At 47.5% G+C, this 25,617-nt stretch overlaps 1 protein-coding gene, 1 non-coding gene and 1 pseudogene across 5 annotated transcripts in view; all 3 read right to left on the bottom strand.

Annotated features, from left to right (window-relative positions):
* ZNF236 (zinc finger protein 236) overlaps positions 1-2,796 on the bottom strand; it is a 97,144-nt gene extending 94,348 nt beyond the window's left edge. For 3 of the 4 annotated variants that reach the window (XM_068563055.1, XM_068563056.1, XM_068563057.1), the window contains exon 1: positions 2,687-2,796. In XM_068563055.1, the coding sequence (XP_068419156.1) occupies positions 2,687-2,741 (55 nt within the window). In that variant the 5' untranslated portion in view covers positions 2,742-2,796. Of the gene's footprint in view, positions 1-882; positions 946-2,686 lie in introns of all 4 variants that reach the window. The other variant, XM_068563058.1, reaches the window with a different exon arrangement.
* Positions 2,797-8,813: 6,017 nt separating this feature from the next.
* Positions 8,814-8,913, bottom strand: LOC137777108 (U6 spliceosomal RNA; annotated as a pseudogene).
* A 5,287-nt stretch (positions 8,914-14,200) lies between these two features.
* Positions 14,201-14,307, bottom strand: LOC137777093 (U6 spliceosomal RNA). Its single transcript, XR_011076422.1, has one exon. It is a non-coding gene; the product is annotated as a U6 spliceosomal RNA (small nuclear RNA).
* Between the last annotated feature and the right edge of the window lie 11,310 nt (positions 14,308-25,617).

Raw genomic sequence — 25,617 nt, 5'->3', positions numbered from 1 at the left:
TCTCTTCTTAAACCCTGCACCCTCAGCCCCTAGCACCGTGCCCACCTATGACAAGAAGTGCTTCAAAATGCTAGCTGAATAAATGAATTAACCCACATGTAGGGCTTTATAGTTATGAAGGCAGAGCAACGCAAGGGACCCTTTGGACTCAAAGGTAGATTCAAATCCAACTCTGACACTTACTAGCTGGGTAGACCTTCCCTATCACTTAACCTCTCTGAGCCTCATTTCCCCTATAAAAATACAGGGGAAATATAGGTGTTGTGTAAAAATCCCCACCTCCTACCTTCCACGTTTTTCTTAGAATAAAATTCATAATGAGTGACACAGAAAAACAAACAAAATAATTTCAGATTATGAGAAACATCAAAATCGTAAACTGTTAGAGCAACGGTCCCCAAACCTTTTGGTTTCAGAACCCCTTTATATTCTTAAACATCACTGAGGACCCCAAGACCTTAACTTTCTACAGGTTAGGCCTACTGACAACTGCCCTGTTAGAAATTAAAACTGAGCAACTTTCAAAACACTTATTCACTGAGAAATACATCTATTACATGTTAACATAAATACATATTTTTGTGAAAAACATACTCTCCAAAAAAACAGTAAGAGGAGTTTTCACTTTTGTACATCTGTTCAAGGTCTCCTTGAACAGAAGACAGGTGGATGCTGGTATCTGCTTCTGCTTTCTCTCTGTTGCAATATGTTGTTTTGAGTGAGATACACGAACACAGCGCAGCCTCACAGGGTTGGGCGTCGCCACCATGGCTCCTGCTGAAGAGTCAGCAGTTCCACCCCTAATGGCCTGTGTATGATCAGTGCAATTGTGAACCAAGTGAAAAAGCCCAACGGACTTACTATCACTACAAGAGTATTTACCTTGCAGATGCCTGAAACTGTCTCCAGAACTCCCAGGGGTCCATGAACCAACTCTGAGAACCACTGTGGTAGAGAATGACTGGGGTAAGGCAGGGAAGGCAACGTTCAGAAAGGCCTAGAGCAAGGAGGCCTCTCTCAGGAAGCTGAAGCCCAGAACGAGCGAGGGGTGGATTCTCAGAATAGAGAACAGCAAAGGCCCTGAGGCAGAAACAAACGTGGCCTCGTCCAGGAACAAAAGGACTGGGGGCCAGGAAACAGAAAGGAGGCAGACGAAGGCCAGATCAATCAGGATCCCGCAAGGAGTGGGGCTGTAAGTTAAAGGGATGAAGGATCCTTCGGACAGTTCGGACCGGGGTGTGGCCATCTTATTTACATTTGAGAGAGGCCTCCGGCTGACAGGTGATGGAGACCAGTCGGCAGGCTCCCACTGAGGCCCGCCTCGCAGTCACACTGGAGGGGGAGGGAGTAGGGCCGACTGAAAACACGCCTCTGAGGGAGAAGCTACAAAATTATGAAACGCCTTGGGGAGTAAGGGAAAGAATTATTTTTCAGTTGGGGACCTGAAAAAGCAGGTGAACGGTGATGCCATTTGGTCAGACGGGAAAGACGGGGGGAAGAAGAGGTCCCAGCCGTATTCCGATGTAAAGTTCACATTCTTCCTCTACCCTAAGCCTCTTCCAAGTAACTAAGAACTGGGGGACACTGCACTTTACGTTATTTTTGGCGTAAATCATACTGACGAAAAAAAAATTAACGCTGACCAAAATAAGGCCCGATCAGGGAGCGAGGCCTTTAAGACCTCCTTCCAGACACCATCAGCCACTAACGAGAACTCTGAGCAGCCACGAGCCAACTACAAACGTGCACACCTGGACTGTTCTCCAGCGACACCTCTTCCGCGGAAACTCGCGGGCGCTGCACCCCGGCTCCCATGCCCGTGAACTTCAGCAACTGCAGTCAGAGCACTGACAACGCCGCTAAGCTGACACCTAGTCTCTCCCCCTCTCTTCCCAAACGCCGCAGCGGCAGAATGGAACGGACGCAACGGCCTTCCTTTCCAGACACGACCTCTTTCTCTTCCGAAACCCGGGGCGCCCGCCCGCCTGGGTCCCGAGCCTCAGGGGAGGGTGACGCTGGGCCACCGAGCCCGGGCCCGGAAGACGGTGCACCTGGACGCGAGCCCCGCACGGTCTCGGCCCACGTGTCACCGCGGGGGGACCCGCTCCCGAGCGCCCCGCGGGCGCCCCCCCGGGGCCGCGGCAGCTCGCGGTCGGGACGGGCCCGCCACCCCCGGGGACGCACACCGGGCCGGCGCCTTCTCGTCAGAAAGGCCTCCCACGACCTGCGGCAGCCGGGCCGGGAGGGCGGCGGGCGGGGGAGCGGGAGGAAGACGCCGAGGACGGGGGAGGAGGACGAGGTGGGGAGGGGGGAGGAGGAACGGGGGGGAGGAGAAGAGAGAAGTGAGGAGAGAGAAGAGGAGGGCGGCGGCGCGCGCCTCGCCCCCGGCCCCGCCGCCCGCCCGCGCGGCCCAGGAAAGTAGGCCCAGCCCGGCGGAGGGGCCGGCCGTGCCGCGCCGGTATCATTCCGCCCGCACCCTGCGACCCGGCAGTCGGGCGGCGGCGGCGGTGGCGGTGGCGACGGTGGCGCGGCGGGGCACCCACCCCGGCCCGGGCCTGGCCCCCGGCCCCCGACCCAGGCCCGCTCCGCCGCCCCCGGCCCGGCCCGCTCCCGGCTCCCCCCGCGCCGCATCGGGGGACTATATTCGCGCGGAGCGGCACAGCGCGGCCGGCCCGGGGCCGCTTACCGGTGTCGCCGCGCGCCTTGCTCTCCTTGGGCTTCGGGGGGCGGCCCCGCGGCATCGTCGGCGGCGGCGGCGGCGGCCCACCCCTCGGCCGCACACACACTCACACACATAACACTCGGCGGAGCGCGCACGCGCGGGGACCGGGCGCGGGGGCGCGGCGCGCACCCGGCCGAGCGGCGGAGGCGGGCGGAGCGGCTCGGGCGGCCGCCGAGCCCCGGCCGAGCGCCCGCGGGCCTCACGGGGGGAAGGCGCCCAAGCGAGCGAACGGGAGAGCTCGAACCGCGCCAACTTCGGCGGGTTCCATGGCCCGGCGGGCCGTGTTAGGGGCGTTGGGCGCGGGCGCGCGGTGGGGGCGGGGAGCGGCGCCGTGCGCATGCGCGGTCGGCCGTTCGGGCCTGGGCGGACGGAGGGCGAGCGGCCGCGGTCACCTAGCGGCGGGGTCTCCCGAGGTGTTGGGCAGCCGAAGTCAACGCAGCCGGTAAGGCCGTCGGGAAAGTAAGTAGGAAAGGTGTACTTGTAACGGGCAGAGGTGGTGAGAAGGAGCTTTCCAGGTGGAGGCAGGTGAAAGAAACAACCCAGCCACGGGTCCTTCCTGTGCCGCGTGCGTAGTCTGCGTCCTGTGTGTGTATGTGCTCGTGTAATTCCAGGAAAACTGAGCGCTCCATCTCCCCGGGTTGCTTCCGGAAGGCCTTTGAGAGCATCCCTGTGAAAACCACAGGGGCAAAAAGACTGGGAGCCTAAATTTACCCAAAACATCGACCTTGGACTGAGGAGGACCCACCCAGAAGTCACTTATGTTCCTATCCTCTGATGTAATGCATTAAAATTTACAATTTCACATGTGTCCATCTGTTATTTTTGTTGTTGTTGTTGCCCATACTGACTTAACCCAAAACCCAAACAGGAACATGACGGCAGAGTGTTAGGTGAGGTCAAGCAAAGCCAAAAGAAAGTAGTCTAACATCGTCTTAGTATCCTCAGAAAAATTAATGCAAAGCCATAAATAATGACCACCAACTACACGCAGGGTATTATGAGGGAATACAAAGGTTAACAAGGCAGTCTGTCCCCCCGAAAAACTTGGAACCATGGGGCAAGAAACACAAAACTAGTCAAAAATCCACAGAGAACCTTGAGAAGGACAAGATTAATTATAGTTAGAAAAATAAATACAAAAGACCCCTCTCTTAACTGAAACTTAGTAAGTGGTTGGGTGCTAACAGATGGGAAAGGGTTTTCTACGTGGAGGCAACAGGGTAAAGAAGGAAAAACTAAAATGAAGAGTCTTATCTGTTAGGGGCTTTATATACATCCAATTCCTGAAAAAACTAAACACGCTCAGGTTATTCAATCTCCCGACGTCAGGCAACCAGTGAATGGCAAATGGGATTTAGCAGTTAACATTTCCTGTTCTTTAACTTCTTAACATGTTTTAGTGCCTTACATAAAATACTTCTAATCCGTACAACATTCCTTCAAGGTACTCTTTTACAAATGAGATTCAGAGAGGTTAAGTAATTTGCTTAAGGCTACATAGCCTGTAAGCAAATCCAAGACCCAAACCAAATCTGCTTACCTGTTAATCCCATGCTCCTAGTTGCATCAAAGCAGAAGTCTACATTAAGTTTAGACAAAATATGACCGTACTACCATATGCATGTTAGGGCTGGAGTACCTTGTAAGGCTGAGAAAATAGATTGGAGGCAGATAATAAGAATCCTTCATCATTTATAAATCAATTTGGATGATGGTGATGTGTTTGTGAATGTATACCCTATTTCTGAAAAGGATTTGAAGCAATTTATATCAGGGTAAAATAAATACATGAGGAAATCAGGACAATGGAAAAAATAGAAAAAGTGAGTAAGCACCCACACTAATAAAATCCTTATAAAAGGCAAATAGAAAATCAAACTCCAGGTTTCTTAGCCCAAGCAGAAAAGTAGACATGATTAGTTACAAGATTCTCACTTTATCCATGAAAGAGAGCTGCACCTCTACCACTGTACCCCGCAGAGGATTCTTTTTTCACCATACATGCATACCTACACATAATCTGCAGAGACATTTTTACTTCTTCCCTTCTGATTTGGATGACTTTTACTTCTTTTTCTTGCCTAATTGTTCTAGCTAGGACTTTCCAGTGCAATGCTGAATAGAAGTGGTGAGAGTGGGCCCCCTTGTCGTGTACCTAGTCATAGTGGGAAAGCTTTGAACATTTCACCATGAGTAAGATGTTAGCTGTGGTTTTGTCATATATGGCCTTTATTATGTTGAGGTACATTCTTTCTCTACACAATTTGTTGAGAGTTTCTATCACGAAAGGATGTTGAATCTTGTGAAGTGTATTTTGTGCATCTATTGAAAACATATGATTTCTATCTTTTCTATTAATGTATATCACGTTTATTGTTTTTCATTGCTTCCCAGGAATAATTCTACTTGATCATGGTGTATGAGCCTCTTAATGTGCTGTTGAAATCAGTTTGCTGATATTTTGTCGAAAATGTTTACATCCATGTTCATGAGAGGTATTGGCCTATAGTTTTCTTTCTTTGCTGTGTCTTTATCTGGCTTCGGTATCAGGATAATTCTGGCCATGTAAAATGAGATTGGGAGTGTTCCTCTCTTCAATTTTTGAAAGGGTTTGAGAAGGATTGGTGTTAATTCTTCTTTAAATGTTTGGTAGAATTTACTGGTGAAACCATCTAGTCTTGGGCTTTTCTTTGGTGGGAGGTTTTTGATTACTGTTTCAATCTCCTTACTCATTATTGGTTTATCCAAATGTTCTGTTTCTTCATGATTCAGCCTTGGTAGGTTGTATATAGGTTGGTTTTCTCTACTCACCCTCCTGGGTGTGTCAGAGGGTTCCATGGAGGACTGCTCTTTTCCTCCTTTTCATTTTGAAGTTGATGACTATATCAGACATTTTAAAAGGGGGCATAAAGCATATCCTCCCCAGAATCACCACACAGGGCACAGCTAGAAAACAGGACCGACACCGCGGAAGCTCCGTATGTGATCCTGAGAATGTCCTCCCCCTAGAGATACCTGCTCTCCTGATACTATAATAATCATCCCCTTGCCTTTATGGTTGTACAGTCTATTTAGATGTCTTTAAATAAATGAAGTATTCGTCAGTTGGCCCAGCTTTGGACTTTTGGGTTATGTCAAGTTCTATTTCATTGTAAGACTATGCCATAGGGTATTCATTCAGTCCACGGTGGACTTTTGGGTTATGTCAAGTTCTATTTCATTGTAAGACTATGCCATAGGGTATTCATTCAGTCCACGGTGGACTTTTGGGTTATGTCAAGTTCTGTTTTGTTTTTAATTCTTACTGGAGTAGAGTTGATTTACAATGTTGTGTTAGTTTCAGGTGTACAGCAAAGTGAATCAGTTATACATATGTCCACTCTTTTTTAGATTCTTTTCCCATATAGTCCATTACAGAGTATTGAGTAGAGTTCCCTGTGCTATACAGCAGGTTCTTACTAGTTATCTATTTTATATATAGTAGTGTGTATATGTCAGTCCCAATCTCCCAATTTATGCCTCCCCCCCCATCCCCTGGTAACCATAAGTTTGTTATCTACATCTGTGACTCTACTTCTGCTTTGTAAATAAGTTCATTTGTGCCCTTTTTTTAGATTCCACATGTAACTGATATAATATGATATTTGTCTTTCTGTGTCTGACTTACTTCACTCAGTATGGCAATCTCTAGGTCCATCCATGTTGCTGCAAATGGCATTATTTTGCTCTTTTTTATGGCTGAGTAATATTCCATTGTATATATATATACCACATCTTCTTTATCCATTCCTCGGTCGATGAACATTTAGGTTGCTTCCATGTCCTGGCTATTGTAAATAGTGCTGCAGTGAACATTGGGGTGCATGTGTCTTTTTGAATTATGGTTTTCTCCAGGTATATGCCCAGGAGTGGCATTGCTGGGTCATATGGTTTTGTTTTTAAATGAACATGCCGCTATGAGTAGTCTTGTACTTGCCTTCTGGTGTTGATTTTTTAAATACAGTATGAAAAATATTTGTGCCTATTATTTTATTTTTTGCTTTCAATTTGTTCCGTCATCTAAGTTTACTTTTCTCTACTTTCTTACCTTCTTTTGGATTGACATTTTTTTCTCGTTCTACTTTTTCCCCTTTCTAATTTGAAAGTTATATGCTGTATTCTGTGAGGGAACCCTAGAAACTTCAAGATGATACTTAAAGAAGTTGAATGTTAATGAATATCTTTACCCTTCTCCTAATTTATATACCACGTAGTTCTGTGTTTTCATTCTACTTTTAAGCTTCAGAAGATATTATTATATTATTTTATTTAGTCTAATTTGTCTAAATATACCTACATGTTCCAATTTTTTTGTCCTCCACATTCCTTGGATCTCTGACCTTCATCTGCTATCTCTTTCCCTCTGTCTCATACACGTACTGTACAACTTCACTTAGTAAGCATGACTAGTGCCAAACACTCTCATTTTTTGTTCACCTGAAAATTACTTTATTTTGCCCTCATTCTTAAAAGTACTTTTTATGGTTAAATAATTCTAGGTTGACAATCATTTTCTTTCAATCCACTGAAAGTGTTCCATTTTTTAGCTTGGCTTCTGTCATGGGTGATGAAGAGTCTTATCAGTCTTTGTTCTTTGGAGGTTATCATCTTCACTGGAAGTTTTTAAGGCCTCTCTCAGCCATTCGTGTCTTGCAGATTCATCATGGTATGCCTAAGTATGGATTCTTTTTATTTACACTTTCAAGAATTCATTGAAAAGTATAAGTGAAATTTCTCTTTCTCCTGGAATCCCAAACAGATTTATGATAGGCCTTCTCATTTTATTTGCCATGTTTCTTAACTTTTCTTTCATATTTTCTGCCTTTTTTTCTCTCTGTAGTGCATTATGGATACTTTTTTAAGATTTATTTTGCAGTTCACCAATTTTATCTTCTGCCATGTCTTCAGTTAAACCTATTCATTGAGTTTGATAATTCAGTTATATTGTGTTGTATCTCTTGTAATTTGGTTCTTTTTCAAACCCATTTGGTAAATTTTTCCGACTTTTTAATGAGAAAATTATCAAACAAACCTTTCAAAAAGTTGAAAGAATAGTCAAATGAACACCTGTATACTGATACCTAGATTCAAGCGTCTTACTATTTTTGCCATATTTGCTCTATTTATTTTTTTCTTTCTTTTTTTCCAAACTATTTTAAATAAGTTGTAGACATCCCATTTTACCCCTAAATAGTTCAGCATGAATCTCCTGAGAATACTGGAATTTTCTTACATATCCACAATACCATTATTATACCTACAAAAATTACCAATAATCTCCTAATATGGTTAATACCTAGTCCATATTCACGTGCTCCCAACTGTCACTGAAATTTGTTTTCCCAATCAGGATCCAATAAGGATTAATGTCTTTAAGTTTTTATTGTGCCTCATTTTATTTTTTACAGCTTTATTTAGATGTAATTTACATAGAATAAACTGCACATACTAGAGTGAAGTTTAATAAGTTTGACACATACAGATGTGAAACCATCGGCACAAACAAGGTGTGAATATATCCCATCACCCCTGAAACTTCCTTATTCCCCTTTGTATTCCTTCCTTCCCCCTACTTCCTACTCCTCATTTCCCTGGCACCCACTGATCTTCTTTTTGTCACTATAGATTAATTGCATTTTCTAAAATTTTGTATAAATGGAATTCATACAATATGTATTCTTTTTGTCGAACTTCTTTCACTCAGAATAATTGTTTTGAAATTTATCCATGTTGTTGCATGAATCAATAATTGATTACTTTTTATTGCTGAATATTATTTCTTTTCTTTTTGTTTTGAGATATGATTGACACATAACATTGTATTAGTTTCAGGTGTACGACATAATGATTTGATAATTGTAAATATTGTGAAATGATCACAATAAGTCTAGTTAACATCCATCACCACACACAGTTACAGTTTTTTCCTCATGCTGAGAACTTTTAAGATCCGTTCTCTTAGCAACTTTCAGATATACAGTACAGTATTACTAACTATAGTTACCATTAGTAACTATGGTTACGTTACATTCCTAGTACTTATTTATTTTATAAAAATACGGAATGCTTCACAAAATTGCAGTCGTCCCCGTGTAGGGACCATGCTCATCTTCTCTGTATTGTCCCATTTTTCGCGCTGTTGAAATAAGCACGGGATAGTGTTTTGGTGTGTGGAGGGACCACGGCTTCTCTAACCACCCACCTGAGATGGAGGTTTAGATTGTTTGCAGGTTTTGACTGTTATAAACAGGATCCGGACTAGGGTGAGAGAAGCAGGGCACCTTGTGTGCAAACTTAAGGAGGTGCTTACTGTCAGGTTTGTGCAAATGTCCCACTTGCCTTGCCTTCATACCAGCCCTGATTGCAGATAAAACTGCTATGAACATTTGTGTCAAGTCTCGGCATGGACATACACTTTCATTTCTCTTGGGTAGATACCTAGGAGTGGCATGGCAGGGTGATGTAGTCGTATCTTTTTCTAGAAGCTACTAAACTGTTTTCCAAAGTGGTTGTACTGTCTTAGATTTCTACCCACAATGCATGACCTTCCAGTTGGTTCACTTCCTCACCACCACTTGGAATGGTCAGCCTTTTGAATTTTAGTCTTTCTAGTGGGTGTGTAATGGTATCTCATCGTGGTTTTAATTTGCCTTTCTTTTAATAACTAATGATGTTGAGCATTTTCATCTGCTTCTTTGCTGTCCGTGTATTGTCCTTGATGTATTGTCTGTTCAAATCTTTTGCCCATTTTTAATTGGACTGTCATCTTATTATTAAATTGTAGAGTTTTTTAAATATTCCAAATATAATTTATTTGTCAGATATATGTTTTGCAGTATTTTCTCCTAGTATGTGGCTTGCCTTTTTATTTCCATAACAGTGTTTTTTGAATAGCATAAGTTTTTATTTTTTTGATGTCCAAACTACCAATTGTTCCATGACTTTTATCATTTTTAAGAAACTTTGCCAAAGTCACTAAGATTTTCTATGTTTTCTTCTGGAAGTTTTAGCTCTTATTTTTAGGTCTTTCTCCATCTTGAGTTAATTTTTGTATATGGTATGAGGTAAGGGTTGAGTTTTATTTTTTTCAATATACTATCCAGTTGTTCCAGCACCTTTTATTTAAAAGATTATCATTTCTCCATTGAAATGCCATGCCAACACTGTTTAAAATTAAATGATCATATATGTATTGGTCTATTTTAAACTCTGTTCTATTACTTTTTTGCTTATTTTTTCTCCAGTGCTACACTGTCTTTAATACTGTAGCTTTATAATAAGTCTTGAAACCAAGTAGTGTTAAGTTCTCTAAATTTGTTCTTTTGCAAAGCTGTTTTGCCCATTCTAAGTCATTTTGACATTTCCTGAATTTTAAAATCAGCTTGTTAATTTCTTTTTTTAAAAAAATCTGAGTTTTTGAGTAGAATTACTTTGAATCCTTAGATTGATTTGGAGTAAATTCACACCTTAACAATATTAAGTCCTCCAGTCTATGACCACAGTATCTTTATTTGTTCAAGTCTTCTTTAATTTCTCTTTGCTACAATTTGTAGTTTCCAGTGATCAAGTCTTGCCCATCTTTTGTCAAATGTATTCCTCCCATTTCGTATTTTTGAGGTTTTATTAAATATATTGTTTATCTAGCTTCAACTTGATTGTTCAATTGATTTTTCAATATTGTCTCTTTATCCAGAAACCTTGTTAAACTTATTTATAAGTCAGTCTAGCTTTTTCTGTAGATTCCCAAGGGTTTTTGAAATAAATGATTATGATTTCTACAAATTAAGTATTTTACTTATTTTCCAATATGGAACCTTTTTTTCTTTTTCTTGCTTTGTTGCACTGGCTAGAACCTCTAATAATAGTTCTAGTACTAATGGATAGACACGATAACAGCAATTTTTTTTTCCTCTTTCATATTAGAAAGAATTCAGTCTTTCCCCATTAATTATATTTTTGCTATAGGTTTTTTATAGTTGAGGACATTCCTATCTTTCCCTAGATGGTGAGAGTTTCTATCATGAATGAATGTTTGATTTGCTAAAATTTTGTTAAGAACTTTCACATCTATGTTCATGAGGGTTATTAGTCTGTAGTTTTCCTTGTAATGTGTTTTTCTGGTCTTACTATCAGAGTAATACTGGTCTCATAGATTGAATTGTGAGGTATTCCGTCCTCTTGAATTTTATGGAAGAGTTTTAGCATTAGCACAGTTTTCAAGTCATAGAAATAATGTTTAGGTTTTTTGATTTGTTGTTGTTTGTTTCTCATCTGTCAAGAATTAAATACCAGCAGCCAGTTTTCAAGTTAAAATGAAGATGGAAGCAAAACATTTGGGTGTTAATTTGCCACCAGGCACATTTACACGTTTAATCTCTTTCAGTTGTCCCAGGAATAGAAGTGTAGACTCCCATTTTACAAAAGTCCGTCGAAAGAGGTTAAATAACTTGCCTAAGGTCACACAGTAGGTCTTGGAGTTCAGATCGGAAAGCAGGTCTCTAGGTATCCAGAGCCCTGTGCTCCTTCCCACACCAGATGAGCAAGTTAAGTACATACCTCGCCGTTCGAGAAGCTGAGATTGGGGGGTGGGAATCTGAGTTCACTCCAGAGTTGCTTGAATTCACAGATTCCAAACTGAACTAGACTCTGAAATCTGCCTGAAGCTGAAACTGCCTGGAGTACTTTCAGAAATAAACCGACTCAGTTTGGCACCTAAGAAAATCGAAATATTATGATAATAGAAATAATAATAACTTATGATAAGTAGATAAAATGGTTACTAGGTGTATAGTTCGGCACCTAAGAAAATTGAAATAATATGATAATAGAAATAATAACTTACGATAAGTAAATAAAATGGTTCCTAGGTGTATAGTTTGGCCCCTAAGATAATTGAAATAACATGATAATAAAAATAATAACTTATAAGTAGATAAATAAAATGGTTACTAGGTATAAGCTAGAACCGTAGTAACACCGATCAGCCTGTCTCACGACTTTCTCAAGAAGCACTCAGTAGCCCAAGAAAACAGGCACAGGCCCACACGGACGGGATGGTGTGAGTGTAGGCAAGGAAGCGACCGGGGGGTGGGTTAGGGGTAAACTAGGGAGCTACCAAGAGCATGATTTCAAAAAGCACAGTCAGCTGACGTGAAGTAAGGAACGACGTTATTCAAACACCACTCAAGCAAGGAAGCAGACGATGAGTGCAGGGGGAGAGTGTCCTGGACAATAAGGAAAGCGGCTGTGGTTCCTGATGAGCAGCAGTGATGGGCTGGCACAGCAGGAAAATCAGGTTTGCCATCAGTGAGGAGACTAAGACACCGGAAGAAAGAACGATGGCTTAAAAACTTCCAACACATTTTCTCCCATAGATTCCTCAGAGATGCTGACAGAAAACAGAGGTGTCAGGCTGTGTGAGCCCAGGAAAATCGCCTTACCTTTCCAGGTCTCAGACCGTAAAATGAGAAAGCTGAACTAGTGTCTCTCTGAGATCCCGAGCAGTTTTAACTCTGTGACTGCTCTGCACTTCAACCAAAAACCATCAAACGCTATTTTTTTTTTTTTCCAGGGAGAGTCTGTTGGATAACAGTTAAAAGTCGGTGGCCCTTGAGCAGGACACTTCCAGGGGTCAGGGGTCGGGGTGTCCTGCTTGCCCACTGATCACAGGTGTGAGCGTTACTCTGGGCTGTAAGAAAAATGAAAATGTACTCGTGATTCACTAGCAAACTCAGACCCCAGCTTCACGATGCAGCTCAGTGGCCGCCCCTCCCTGGGAGGCCGGGCCCACAGAACCAGCCACGTTTAAAGGGAGGGCACATCCCACCCCATTTGCCCTGAGCCCTAAACACAGCCAGCCCCAGTGCCTGTGAATCTATGTATCTTTATGCATCTATTTTCTCGTTCTATATTGTGATGGGATATGTATCTTGTTCCTTTTCACTGCTGTAAACAGTTCTGTTATATAACTATATTAAATTTTCTTATCTATTCTGCTGGTGAAATTTAGGCTATTTCCTTTTTTCTTATGATTACCAATAAAATTGCCCTGAACATTCTTACATATGTGGACGTAAGTGTGCTGGGCTGTAGGAGTGGAGTTACTGAGACTAAAATGATTCCCGGTGTGACTGCGATAACCTGCATTCCTACCAGCGGCGTCTGAAAACACCCTCATAACCGTCCAGTATGACCAGACTGCTTAATTTTTGTCAACCTGTGGGGTCTTATTTGAGTTTTCCTAATTTCTAGTAAGGTTGAACTTTTCTTCCCTTGTTTTTCCTCTTCACTGATTTGCCTGTTTTTATTTTTGCCTATTTTAAGCATTAGGTTTATGTTTTTTACTATAAGATCTACAGTAATTCTTTATATATTCTGAATACTAATATTTTATCAGACAAATGTGTTATAAACGTCTTTCCATTCTGTGGCCCATTTTGGTTTGTCATGTGAGAAACGCACGTTTTAATTCTAACATAATTTCGTGGGCCAGCCTTTTTCCCTATCGCAAGAAGAATCCAAGTTGCTCATCGTGATCCTTTCTAATTTCCCCGGAGACCCCTCCCCAGCCCCGAGCCTGTGTCCCCCGCGCTGCGGTGACCTGACCTGGGCGTCCCCAGTCTGGGCCCGCTGGCTGCCCTCCCTCTGTCGCATCCAGCGCGTCGTCCCCACCCCGCCCCCAGCCACACAGTCACACCATCACTTTGATGCTGTCCGGTCTGTGAGCGCAGGGTCGGTCTCCCCCGCTAGGTTTTGGATTGTCGAATCCGCTTCCCCAGGCGGGGAGATCTGTAGGGGAGGCAAGGCCCGTGAGGCTGGGGACCAGCCCGGGGCGGTCCGGGTGTGAACGCCCCACTCCGGGCTGGGGAGCCGGGGGCGAGGCCGGGTCTCGGCGGGTGAGCTGCGGGGTCTGGAGATCCATCACACAGGCAGAGGCGGGGTGGGAGGAACAGGGAAGGGGACCCGGGCCCGGGACAGATGCAGGTGGAGCAGGCTCGCGCGCTCACCCAGCGCCCCGGCCGGTCGCCATCACTTCCCACCGGCGCCGGGACCCAGAGGCTGCGACGTGCCGCCGGGGCACCTGAGCTCCCCGCGCCCCCCCGCCAAGGTGGAGGCCGCCCTCGTGGAAACGGCGGGGCTGGGTTCCATCCCCAGGTGACTAGATCCAGGGATGGCAGTGTACACACGGAAGGGAAAGAAGGAAAAGACAGGAGCAGAATGGAGAAAACGAAGAAGAAATCAGAGAGACAGAGTCGGGGAGGAGGAGCGCCGCCTGGTGGCAGGTCCCGCCGCCTGCACTCTCCCCGCCGCAGCGCAGACCCGGGCCGTTCATGATACAGGCCTGACCTCCAGCGCTGAAGCGGTGATTGGCACGTACTGGACGCTTGTAATAACGATATTCATTGAGCAACAACTCTGAGGAGTTTTGTTGTTGTTTTTTTTAATATGGAACGCTTCAGGAATTTGCGCGTCATCCTTACTCAGGGGCCATGCTAATCGTCTCTGTATCGTTCCAATTTTAGTACATGTGCTGCCGAGGCGAGCACCTGAGGGTTTTTTAAATTAATAGTTGATTTTTGAACAGTTTTACATTTTCAGAAAAATTGAGCATCTGGTACAGGGAGTTCCCACGTACCCTCCCCCCAATATACACACTTTCTCCTATTAATAAGACCTTGCATTAGTATGTTACATTGGATGCAATTAATGAACCAATATTGATACATTAGTATTAACCAAATTTCATAATTTAAGGTTCATTTCTGTACAGTTCTATGGGTTTTAACAAATGTCTGTTATGTATCCACCATTACAGTATCACAGAGATTAGTGTCACTGCCCTCAAATTTCTCTGTGTTCTACCTAATCACCCCTCTCCCCACCCGCCTCGAACCCCTGGCCGACACTGCTCTTTTTACTGTCTCTATATTGCCTTTTCCAGAATGTCATATAGTCAGAATCATACAGTATGTATCCTGTTCAGACTGGCTTCTTTCTGTTAGCCATGTGCATTTAAGATTCCTCCGTGTCTTTTCTGTGGCTTGATAGCTCATTTCTTTTTAGTGCTGAGTAACACTCCATTGTCTGGATGAACCACAGTTTACGTATCCATTCACCTGCTGAAGGACATCTTGTTTGTTTCCAAGTTTTCACGACTATGAATAAAGCTGCCATAAACATCCTGCAGATTCTTGTGTGAACATTAAGCTTTCACCTCCTTTGGGTAAATACCAAGGAGTGTGCTTGCTGGATCATATTAAGTTTGATGAGCAACTGCCAAACTGTCTTCCAAAGTGGCGGCACCCTTGTGCATCCCCACCAGCAGTGAATGGAGTTCCTGTTGCTCCACATCCTCGCCAGCATTTGGTGCTGCCAGTGTTCCGATTGGTGTGTCCTGGTATCTCACTGCTGTTTTGATTTGCAATTCTCTAATGACATATGATTCAGAGCATCTTTTCATATGCTTACTTGCCATCTGCATATCTTCCTTCATGAGGTAACTATTCAGATCTTCGCCCATTTTTAAAATTGGGCTGTTTGTTTTCTTGATGTTGAGTTTTAACTTTATTTTGGGTACCAGTTTTTTAATCAATATGTGTTGTGCAATACATTTTAGTACATGTGAAATAAACACAGAGATATTTAAATAAAACATATTTGTTGGGGTGTTGCCTAAAATTATTTCCTATACCATCTGTTGTATCCATACAACATTTTGGGGTATATTATTTAAATCTCCCAATTAAAGTGAAAACGCAGCAATAACATAGAATCATTTCTGTGGACATATGATTAAAGCTAAACAACCCTCATAGTATCCATGGACGCTCACGTCTCATAGTCTGCAGCCTCGGTTAGATGTCTGTACTTTCAAACGGATGGACTATCATGACCCCTGGTGCAGGAGGCTTAACACGCACCAACATTCATTCAGCACTGTCTGCTTGGGGAACCCAACATGCAGACTTCAATTATATTTATTTCCCAGTTTTGTTCATACCTCAGTCCATTCAGGCTGCTATAACAAAGTATCATAGGCTGCACGTCTCATAAACAGCAGACATTTATTTCTCACGGTTCCGGAGGCTGAAAGCCTGAGGTCAGGTGAGAGTGTGGTCAGGCTCTGGGGAAGCTCTCCTCTGAGTTGCAGACGGCCATCCTCTTGCTGTATCCTCACGTGACAGAAGGGGCGAGGGAGCTCTCGGGGGCCTCATTTACAAGGGCACTAATCCCACCACGAGGGCTCCACCTTCATGACCTCATCTCCTCCAACAGGCCTCACCCCTTAACACCATCACACGGGGGGTTGGGTTTCAACACACAAATTTTGGGGGGGACACACATGTTCAGTCCATAACAATGCCTTAACATACATAATGTAAACAAAGAAGAACAGAGAGCTTTGTGCAATTCTGCAAGGGTTAACCCACTACAGCCGCTGACCAGCAGTATCCTCTGCCTCAGACGGAGGGAATGATGGTAACAGGATGCTCTGTGCCTGGACAAGCAGGCCCCTTAGACAGGCAGAAGTGTATTTCAGCAAGAATTTTAATGAACTCAGATTCTTGCATCTTCCCGTACATGGAAAAGCGCTAAAATCATTAACTTGAGATGCGTGTTCGTTGTGACTAGCGGTAAGTAGTGTTTCACCAAGATGTGTACTTGATGCTTGAGCCCAAGCACCGGACTCTCCCCCAGACTCTTCAGAGCAGTTTACTCAGAGCTCCTGAGAGGCTGTCTCCCAGGCTATCGTCCTCAGTAAGACCCTGAATAAAACTTAAACTCACAGCTCTTATGCTGTGAGCTTTTTCTTTCAGTTGACAGCAACAATACCTACTGCTCCCAGAGGTAGGTCTTGTTAATAGCATAACTTTAGACGTGCTGACTATACCAAAGGTGAGTTTTAATTTCCAATGATGTGTAGCAAAGACGATGCAACTTTCTATTGCATACCAGATCTTTCCAAGAGATGTTCTGTATAGTGACACCAATGAATGGGAGACAGGAAGCCAGAGTTCTTATGGTGACTTATATTTACTCATGGTGTAAGGCACTTAACTTCTTTGAGACTCAGTTTATTAACATAAAGCAAGTGGTTGCTAATGTTCTCGCTAGTTCTAACACTTTTATGATTCAAAGATTTTTTGAAACTTACCTTTTTTTAAATAAATGTATTTATTTTATTTATTTTTTTAATTTTTGGCTGTGTTGGGTCTTCGTTGCTGCATGCCGGCTTTCTCTAGTTGCGGCGGGCGGGGGCTACTCTTCGTTGCAGTGTGCGGGCTTCTCATTGAGGCGGCTTCTCTTGTTGCAGAGCACGGGCTCTAGGCGTGCAGGCTTCAGTAGCTGTGGCTCGTGGGCTCTAGAGCACAGACTCAGTAGTTGTGGCTCGCGGGCTTAGTTGCTCCACGGCATGTGGGATCTTCCCAGACCAGGGCTCGAACCCGTGTCCCCTGCATTGGCAGGTGGGTTCTTAACCACCGCGCCACCAGGGAAGCCTTGAAACTTACCTTTAAGACACAGGAAATGGCTACATTAACAAGTCCACAAAAGTTGAGGGATATGTCTGACATTTCACCACAAGAGGAAGGAAACTGAAGCTTTCGCTTTATCCTCAGCTAAGGTCTGAAACAGACAGCAAAGTTGCAGGTAGAAAATCACAAGCCCATCTGAGGCAACTGTGACAACCTTGCACTTTGTGTGTTGGTGTTGGGCTGAACACGTTTAGGAACAGAAGTGAACACGAATAAAACGCGATGAAAAAGCTTCAGTGAAAAGCCCAGTCTAGAACGAGACAATCGCCGTCCCTTTAGACAGTAACGTCAACAGCCCAAGGTTGACCTGAGAGCCCAGCCCCGGAGCTGGACCGCCGAGCTCTGCGTGTTGGAAAAGCCAACGGGCTGAAGGATCGCCCTTGCCTTGCTTCCCATCTGCCTCCCTCAGAGGTTGTTGTGACGTGTAAACGGTGTGTGTAAGAGCCTTACACAGCACTGGGCACGTGGACGGCCTTCAGCGAAGGTCAGCCCTTGTTGCGCCCGACAGGCCACTTTCTAAGCCTCTGGGCTCTGGGCACCATATTGGCTGCTGAGCGAGTTCCGACCTGGCTCCGCTCGCCCCTCCCCGCTTCCTGGACGCGCCCCTGGCCTGCCTGGAAGCCTGCCTGCCTTCCTTCTCGTTTCTCTCCCTTCTTCAGAGGCTTATGCTCTTCGACTCTCCAGAGGACCTCATCCTTTCAGTGACTGGCAATTTCCCTGGCGGTAAAAGGAGAGCGTCAAAAAAGTAGGCGAGGCGCATAACGCCGTGTAGCCTTTGAAATTTCAGGTAAGGCCGGGAAAGGCTGACGGGAGAATTTGTTTTCCTCAACCAGTGATGCACGAGGGGACTCCTCCTAGCACGTCCTCGTTTTCATACACTGAGCATCTGGGGAGGAGAGGGGTCCTGGCCCGCCTCTACCAAAAGCAGAGCCCTGTGTGCTGGGGGCGTATCTGGGAACGGGGCCCCAGGGAGCAGAACAGAGAAGGGCGGCCAACGCGGGGAGGTAGTCTCCAGCTGGGGCCACCGTGGACCCCCCGGGACCTTCCCCGAGCCCCCTGCCCGGCTGAGGGCAGGAACGCTCGTGGGGACGTCACCACACCTGCCCGTCTGGGTGGCGGAGCTTCCCTCAGCATGAGTGCGCTCCTCAGAAGCCCTAGGGCGGCACCGTGCGGAACTGGAGTCCATTCCTGTCCCTTGGGGTCCAGGACGGTGTCCCTTCCCGCTGTCCCTGCCAGGCGGGAAGGAGTCTGGTCTGCCCAAGCTGCCGCTGGGAGGCCACGGGATGCCCCGTGGCTGGTCCCTCAGTGGCGTCTCAGCGTGGACCCTGTGAGCGGCCAGGTGGGTGCCCTGCAGTGGCAGGAACAGCCCTGCAGAGGGAGCCGGGCTGCCCTCCTTCGCCGTCGCCGTGGCTACTCCGGGCCTGGCCCACTGCGCAGGCGCCGGTGGCTGACAGGAGAGGCGGGGTCACAATCCCCGAGACCGTGGGCTTCACCACGGTCGTCCGCAGTCCCTCACCACAATACACCTGGTGCTTTGTTCTGTTTCGTTTCCTTGTTTGTTTGTTTTTGCAGGACAAACGATTTGAACAGAGATGTGAGGGGACACATCGCCTGCATCCCGTCCTCGGCGGGGACCCTGACCTTGGGCGGCCCTTCCAGGAACGCGGCTTTGCTCCAGAGTCACTGGGTTGGGGGCTGAAAGGACATTGGGTCCGTTTGGGGGACTTCTACTTGGCCCTTCCTACCAGAAATGTCTCTTGCTCCTTAGGACAAGCAGCCAATCCGAGGACCTGCCAGTCACTTAGAGCACGGACGCCACTCGTACCGGATGGACTTGATCAAGAAGCCCGGTGTCTGGCCTCTGACACCCGCACTGCTGGGTTGTGAACGTGGGAGGGTGTGTGGTTTGCTCCCGAGGCAGGGCGCCATCCGGCTGCAGCTCCGCAGAGCGTGACGGAGCCCGCATGCGGCCCGGCGGCTGGAGTGAAGTGGGGCAGGGGGGGTGCTGAGGACGAGGGCAGAGGAGCCCGTACGAGAGGGGCTCGAGCGTCAGGGCGCCGGCACCACAGAGAGACACCGGATACGCTTATTAGCACCGGCTACGGGGCGACACCAAACAACAGACTGGAGATGAGGAGCCGAAGAGAGAGCGTGTGTAGGGGGCGCCGCTGGCCTGGAGTAGGGCTCTGCGGGATGGGCCCACTCCGCCGCCGGGGGGACCAGGCTGCAGCCGGAGGCCATAAGTTAGAGAGAGGGCACAGGGAGGACACAAGCTGGACTCAGACCCTGGGGGACGGGACACCAGGGGACAGTCAGGGTAAGTGGTTGCAAACGTACTGGAACCAGGAAGGCATAGCTCCAAACGGGCAAAGCAGAGAAGTCAAGATGGAACCCAGGCTTCCCTGGTGGTGCAGCCATTAAGAATCTGCCGGCTGATGCAGGGGACACGGGTTGGAGCCCTGGTCCGGGAGGATCCCACATGCCGTGGAGCAGCTAAGCCCATGCGCCACAACTACTGAGCCTGTGCTCTAGAGCCCACAAGCCACAACTACTGAGCCCATGCACCACAACTACTGAGCCCTGCGCCACAACTGAGCCTGCATGCCACAACTACTGAGCCTGCGCTCTAGAGCCCTCAAGCCACAACTACTGAGTCCACGTGCCACAACTACTGAGCCCACGTGCCACAACTACTGAGCCCGTGTGCCACAACTACTGAAGCCCACACACCTAGAGCCCCTGCTCCGCAACAAGAGAAGCTACCGCAGTGAGAAGCCCACGCGCCACAATGAAGAGTAGCCCCCGTTCACCGCAACTAGAGAAAGCCCGCGTGCAGCAACAAAGACCCAACACAGCCAAAAATAAATAAATAAATTAAAAAAAAAAAAAAAAAAAAAAGAAGAGGGAACCCAGGAAGCCTCAGATGGATGAGATGCTGGATTCTGCCTGAACACCTTTAGTCAGAAGTTTCACATATGCCTTGTGCTGTGGCAAAAATAAAAGTTAGGGCTTGTCGGCCTGGGGCCACAACAGAGGTCAGAAGTGCTGAAAGGTGAAGACGGAAGGTGAATCCTGTAGCCAGTGAACAGTGTTTTATTTTAACCGAGTAAAGCCCGGCATAAACCGAGCACTGCCGTGGATATAGCATGACTATTTCTGTTGGCCGCCGTCATCTGAAACGGGACCTCAAACGTGGAAATAAAAACACAAAACTCCCAATAGCAGCAAAAGCGGGGCCTCTGGGCATCTAGCAGTCGTCGCCCTGGAGGGCAGGCTTTTCACTCTATGAGAGGGACCCAGCTTCCTTCACCTCGCAGCCACACAGGGGAAGAGAAGTAGCAGGACAGACAGACAAGCAGCGCTGGCTGCGGAGAGAGGAGCTGGGCCGGCTGGAGGGGGAGCTGGCGGCTGCTTCAGGGGCCACGGGGGCATCACTGACCCAGCAGCGGCAGCGTTGCCAAGGCGACTCAGCTCCCAGGACCATCATTTACTACTGTGCATGGGCTCAGCCACGTCTTGGCTCTGCAGGATCTGGGGCGGGTGGGACGGCCCCTCTAAGACTACTTCTTCAACTGTGAAGCCGAGGTTTGGTATCTGGGCTCGTGCAGTTGAGACAGCTGATGTGGTTTGTGGGAAATGCTCCCGTGGCCGGATGCAGAAGGCAGACGGTGAGTGCTCTCTTCCTCCGTCTGATGGAGCGCCTCCCCCAGGCTCGTATCCTGGTCCTGAGCCTGAGCCACCTGGGCTGCGATCAGGCCAGGCTGGAGAACCCCTGCCCTCTGCCCCGCGGCGGCCTCCAAGCCTAGACCACCTCCCTCCTCCAGCTCAGGGCTTTCCCTGCCTGGTGTCTGGACACTGAGAGGGGCTGCAGGTTTCCCCCGAACTTTATTCTACAAACACGGGGAGGGTTTAGGATGGTGGTGGGGCAGGCCAAGCTCCCCGGGAGACTCCGGACCTGAGTGACCAACACCAACCGAGGCCTCGCTTCAGGTGTCTTTCCTCCCCCTGCATTTCCTCCTCACGGCCCGCTGGTGTAACACGTGCAAAACAGACAGGAAAGAAGGAAGTCATAGCTGCTTATGTGCACCAGAAGGAGACACTCTTGCAAATAAAATGAAGTTTATATCCATTTATGACTGCATTGGAAACACCAGTTGGAGGGCTTGTCCCCAGATTGGGTGGGTTCACGTACTTGAACTTGGGCGGTGCCGGGGTGGTTCTCATCTAGATGGGCGGCTGTCCTCGTGGGCGGCTGAACCTGAGGGGCAGTGCCAGGCATGTCCCTGCTACTCTAAAGAGAAATGCCGCACATACGAAGCTGCTGTGGGAAGGGAAACACAAGCAGCGGTATTGATCTGAGGCCCTAATTAAAAGTCAGGGGGGCAGGCGCTCCATCCACTAAGCATGGATTTGCTCCTGCAGCCGCTGGTTTAATGACGAGCAGCTCCCCGCAGCAGCCCTGGGGGAGGGGCAACAGGTTTGCTTATATATTTATTTGCTTACTTAGTATTTATGGCAAACAATTCTTCCAAAAAGATATAAACAAACATAGGGGGAAATAAATTCCCTTTTAAATCCTAAACACTAACATTTTGCAAAAGGCTAGCACAACAGTCACAACCAGAATATGCCATGCAGCGATCTTACTCAGATGCCCCAGTTTTACTTACATTCATTTGCGTGTGTACTGAGTTCCATACGATTTTATCACGTCATAGTCTGTATATCCGCCAGCCCCACACTGAATAGACCCAATACCACAAGGATCCCTTTTCCAGCCCACCTACCTTCCCCTCCCCCATCTCTCACCCCTGACAACCACTAATCCGTTCTCCATTTCTAAAACGTTGTCATCTAAAAAATGTTATGTAAATGGAATCACAGATCGCCAGGAACCCCCAGAAGCTGGGAGAACGAGGAAGGATCTTTCCTCCCATCGGGCATGGCCCGGCCAACACCTTGACTTCAGGCTTCTGACCTCTGGACCGTGAGATAATACATTTCTGTTGCTTTATGCAGCCCAGTTTGTGGTACTTTGTGATGACAGCCCCAGGAAACGAACACAACAGAGAAAAACTGCAAAGGTACACCACCAGCAGATGTACATGGGAATGCTGCGTTTGCTCTCAGGAGCAGAAACCTGGGAAGGTTTCACATACTCATCAATAGGAACATGGATTAATAAATTATGGTATCATAAGAAAACAGAAGCAGTGAAAAGGAAGACATTACAGCAACATGCCACGACATGGATGAATCTCGGCAGTAAATATTCAGTGAGTAAAATAAGTTTCAAAGATGTCATGAGCATGGCACATTTTCTGCAAAGTTAGAAGCCTATTTTCTGGAATATTATATACATCCATATATAGTATAATGTGATGTAATACAACGTAAAAAGGAGCACAAGGGAAGAAGAACAGGGGGTCTGGCCAGCCAGGAGCGGGGAGGGAGTCACATAGACGCAGTTATTGCCAAGTTCAAGCGTTCATGTGCAGTGGTGGGCTCCTAGGTGTTCATTACATTATCACAAAGGCACAAATTTATAAAAGCGCCAGGCATGGGCTAACCATGACAATGTTTCATGAAGCCGGGATAATGATTAATTCCGTTTGGTGCACAGGAATCCAGAAAGAAAAAGACAACTACAAGCATAACCAAGTCCCATTCCCGTGGGCGGAAGGGAGACGAGACAGAGCCACCGCAGTGCCTGGGAGTCCTGTCCTCCAGCATCGAGGTTATTTCTGAGTTTCCACCTCCTGGAAAGTGTGGTGATGGAGAAATGCCATGCCACACTTACGCACGAATCCTCCTAAGGGTGAGCGGCGACGCGGACGTGACCTCGCTGGAGCCGAGCCTCTGTCTGTACAGATGAGGGCGAATCACACCCCAGAAAGCACGGCCCACTTGTGTTCCCACCAGCAGCACATCCGTGTGCCTGCTTCCGGAATCTTCAGGAACACAAAGCGTTACCATTTGGGGGAGAAAAATCCTTCCCATCTTGTGCAGCCACAAGGTGCACGTTACCATGTTCTTATTTCGCATTTCTTTAGCAACATGTGAGGCTGGACCTCTTATATTTGTTCATTGTCCTTTCCAGTTTTTCTTTTGTGAATACTTGCTCGGATCTTTGACCATTTTTTTTTTTGTTGGGGTGGAGACATCGGGCTGCCTTCTCATTGATCTGTAAGGGTATTTTATACTTGAAGCATGAGCACATTGCTATGGTGATTAATCAGTAACTGAACCAAAGCACTCCATGGTCTCTGACTGTGAACTTGGTAGAACGTCTCTGGCCCCTGGAGGATGCTGGGCCCGGCACCCTGGCTCTGGAACCTGCTCTGCGGCGGCGTGTGTGCCCGGCAAGCTCCGGGTGCCGCAGGGCAAACACGCGGGCGGGAGGGGCTCTGAACAGATGCCCCCTCTCACTGTCCCCTGCTCCAACGGCCTCTTCCTCAGCGCACAAAAGCATGAAGACGTTCACGGGGGTTAACAAACCACACATTATGCTTCCAGAATTATTTGACATTTGGATTGCCCTGAAGTGTGAAAGGCTCCCATTGTGTCCAGACTCACATGCGCCACGAGCTCTCACGGTGTCCTGGTTAGAAGGCTGCTTTTCCTTTCCATCCGTACATTACAAGCACTATCCTCTTGGAGTCGGAGGACAACGTTTCAGTTATACAACCAGAAAAGAGCAATTTGTGCACGGGCGTCAAGTCAATGGATCATTAATCCTCCTACACCATACTTGGAGCCTATGTGAGGATTCCACAGAGGCTTCTTTCCCCACACGTGGGTTAACTGGAGGCTCCGCTTGTTAGCAGTGAAAGGGAGGCCTCACGTCGAGAGGATGGATGGGCAGAGGGAGCACAGAGCAGAGCTGGAGAGAGAGGAAAGGGAGAAGCACAGGGAAATGTCCTGCCCTCCTTGGAGGTCAGCGTATGACCCTTTTAAAAGAGGAAGCCATAAATTTTCATTTCTACCCAAGTCATTTTATAACATCCTATTAAAGAGGTATTTGGTTAAATCACTTGTTGTTTTTCAAGGTATGTTTATAAATAGAGGAGAGATTCCACACTGTCGCTACAATGGAGACGTGACCTCATCCTTAAAACGTGCTTCCCGTGGGTACCTGTCGGCCGCCAGGGATATAACTAGTCTCCTGCAGGTGGTTCCTTCTCCCCTTGTGCCGCAGTATCCTCTCCATTTTACTCCTTCCTGTACTGACTGATTCACTGAGCGAAACGGGAAAGCGGTTTTCTCCTACATGCTAACCCAGCCCTGGGTGAAAGGACCTCTCCGGGGAAGACACCTGAAGGGTGGGCGGGACAGAGGACACTAGGGAAGAAGACGGTGGGCGGGGTGGGGGGACTCCGGTGTGGGTGCAGGACCTGGGGGGGCAGCAGGGCGGCAGTCCCCCCCCCAGCCCCGGCGCCCCGGCGCGACTGGAGCACGAGGCGTAGCTGGCAAGGGCACACCGATGGGTGTTTGCTTGCCCAGGCCCACAGCTGACCGTGACGCAAGATTCTAAGCAACCCCACTCCCCTCTGACAGGTGCGTCGCACCTGTGCCGACCCTGCACCTCGAGGAGTGCTCGGCTGTCTGCGGCCACTGCCAAAATCGGGTCCAGCTGGCACCCACGTGCTTTGGCATCTTCCTGGCTCCAGATGCATTTGCATATCTGTACGCTTTACTGTATCTTCCAAGCAAGAGTAAACAAGAGCAGAGAGGATCGGAAATATCTTCCAAGCAAGAGTAAACAAGAGCAGAGAGGATCGGAAATCACCGTTCACCCGGCTCACTCTCGCTGGCCTGCGTGGCTCCCAAAGGCACCCGGGGCATGTTCTTGTTTCTTCCTCTTTTTGTGAGACGCCTCGTTTTAGAGGCAGCTTCTGTTCTGGGGCTCAGAACAGACACCTGCTTCTTTGCTCTTGTGCTCGCCCAGCATCTGGTCTCTGCTTTGCGCTCACGGTAAGCTGTTGAGATCTTCCGCTCTGTGAGCAGACCTGGGCCTGGGTTCACGGCCCCTAAAACGTCAGTCTCGGCCACCCCGTGCACACTCAGGCCCCGTTACCAGCCCCTCTGGTGGCCCGTCTTCTTATTGCCCACACACTACATGACAGGCCACCTGCTGGACTAGGGGTCAGGTCTGGGATGCTCTGTGTCTGTGCCGGTGGAAAGTCAGCAAGTGAGGGGAGAAATACCACGCGAGTGGGTGTTTGATATGAACATCAGGAGGGTGGAGAACGGCCGGCGTGAACCACTGACCTCGCTGATGCCACACTGTCACTTGGAGGACAGAGGTTACAGCCTCTTGAT

The sequence above is a fragment of the Eschrichtius robustus genome, chromosome 14, assembly GCF_028021215.1.
Source record: "Eschrichtius robustus isolate mEscRob2 chromosome 14, mEscRob2.pri, whole genome shotgun sequence".
In the NCBI taxonomy this organism is placed as follows: domain Eukaryota; kingdom Metazoa; phylum Chordata; class Mammalia; order Artiodactyla; family Eschrichtiidae; genus Eschrichtius; species Eschrichtius robustus.
This window is presented reverse-complemented; position numbering and strand designations above follow the sequence as displayed.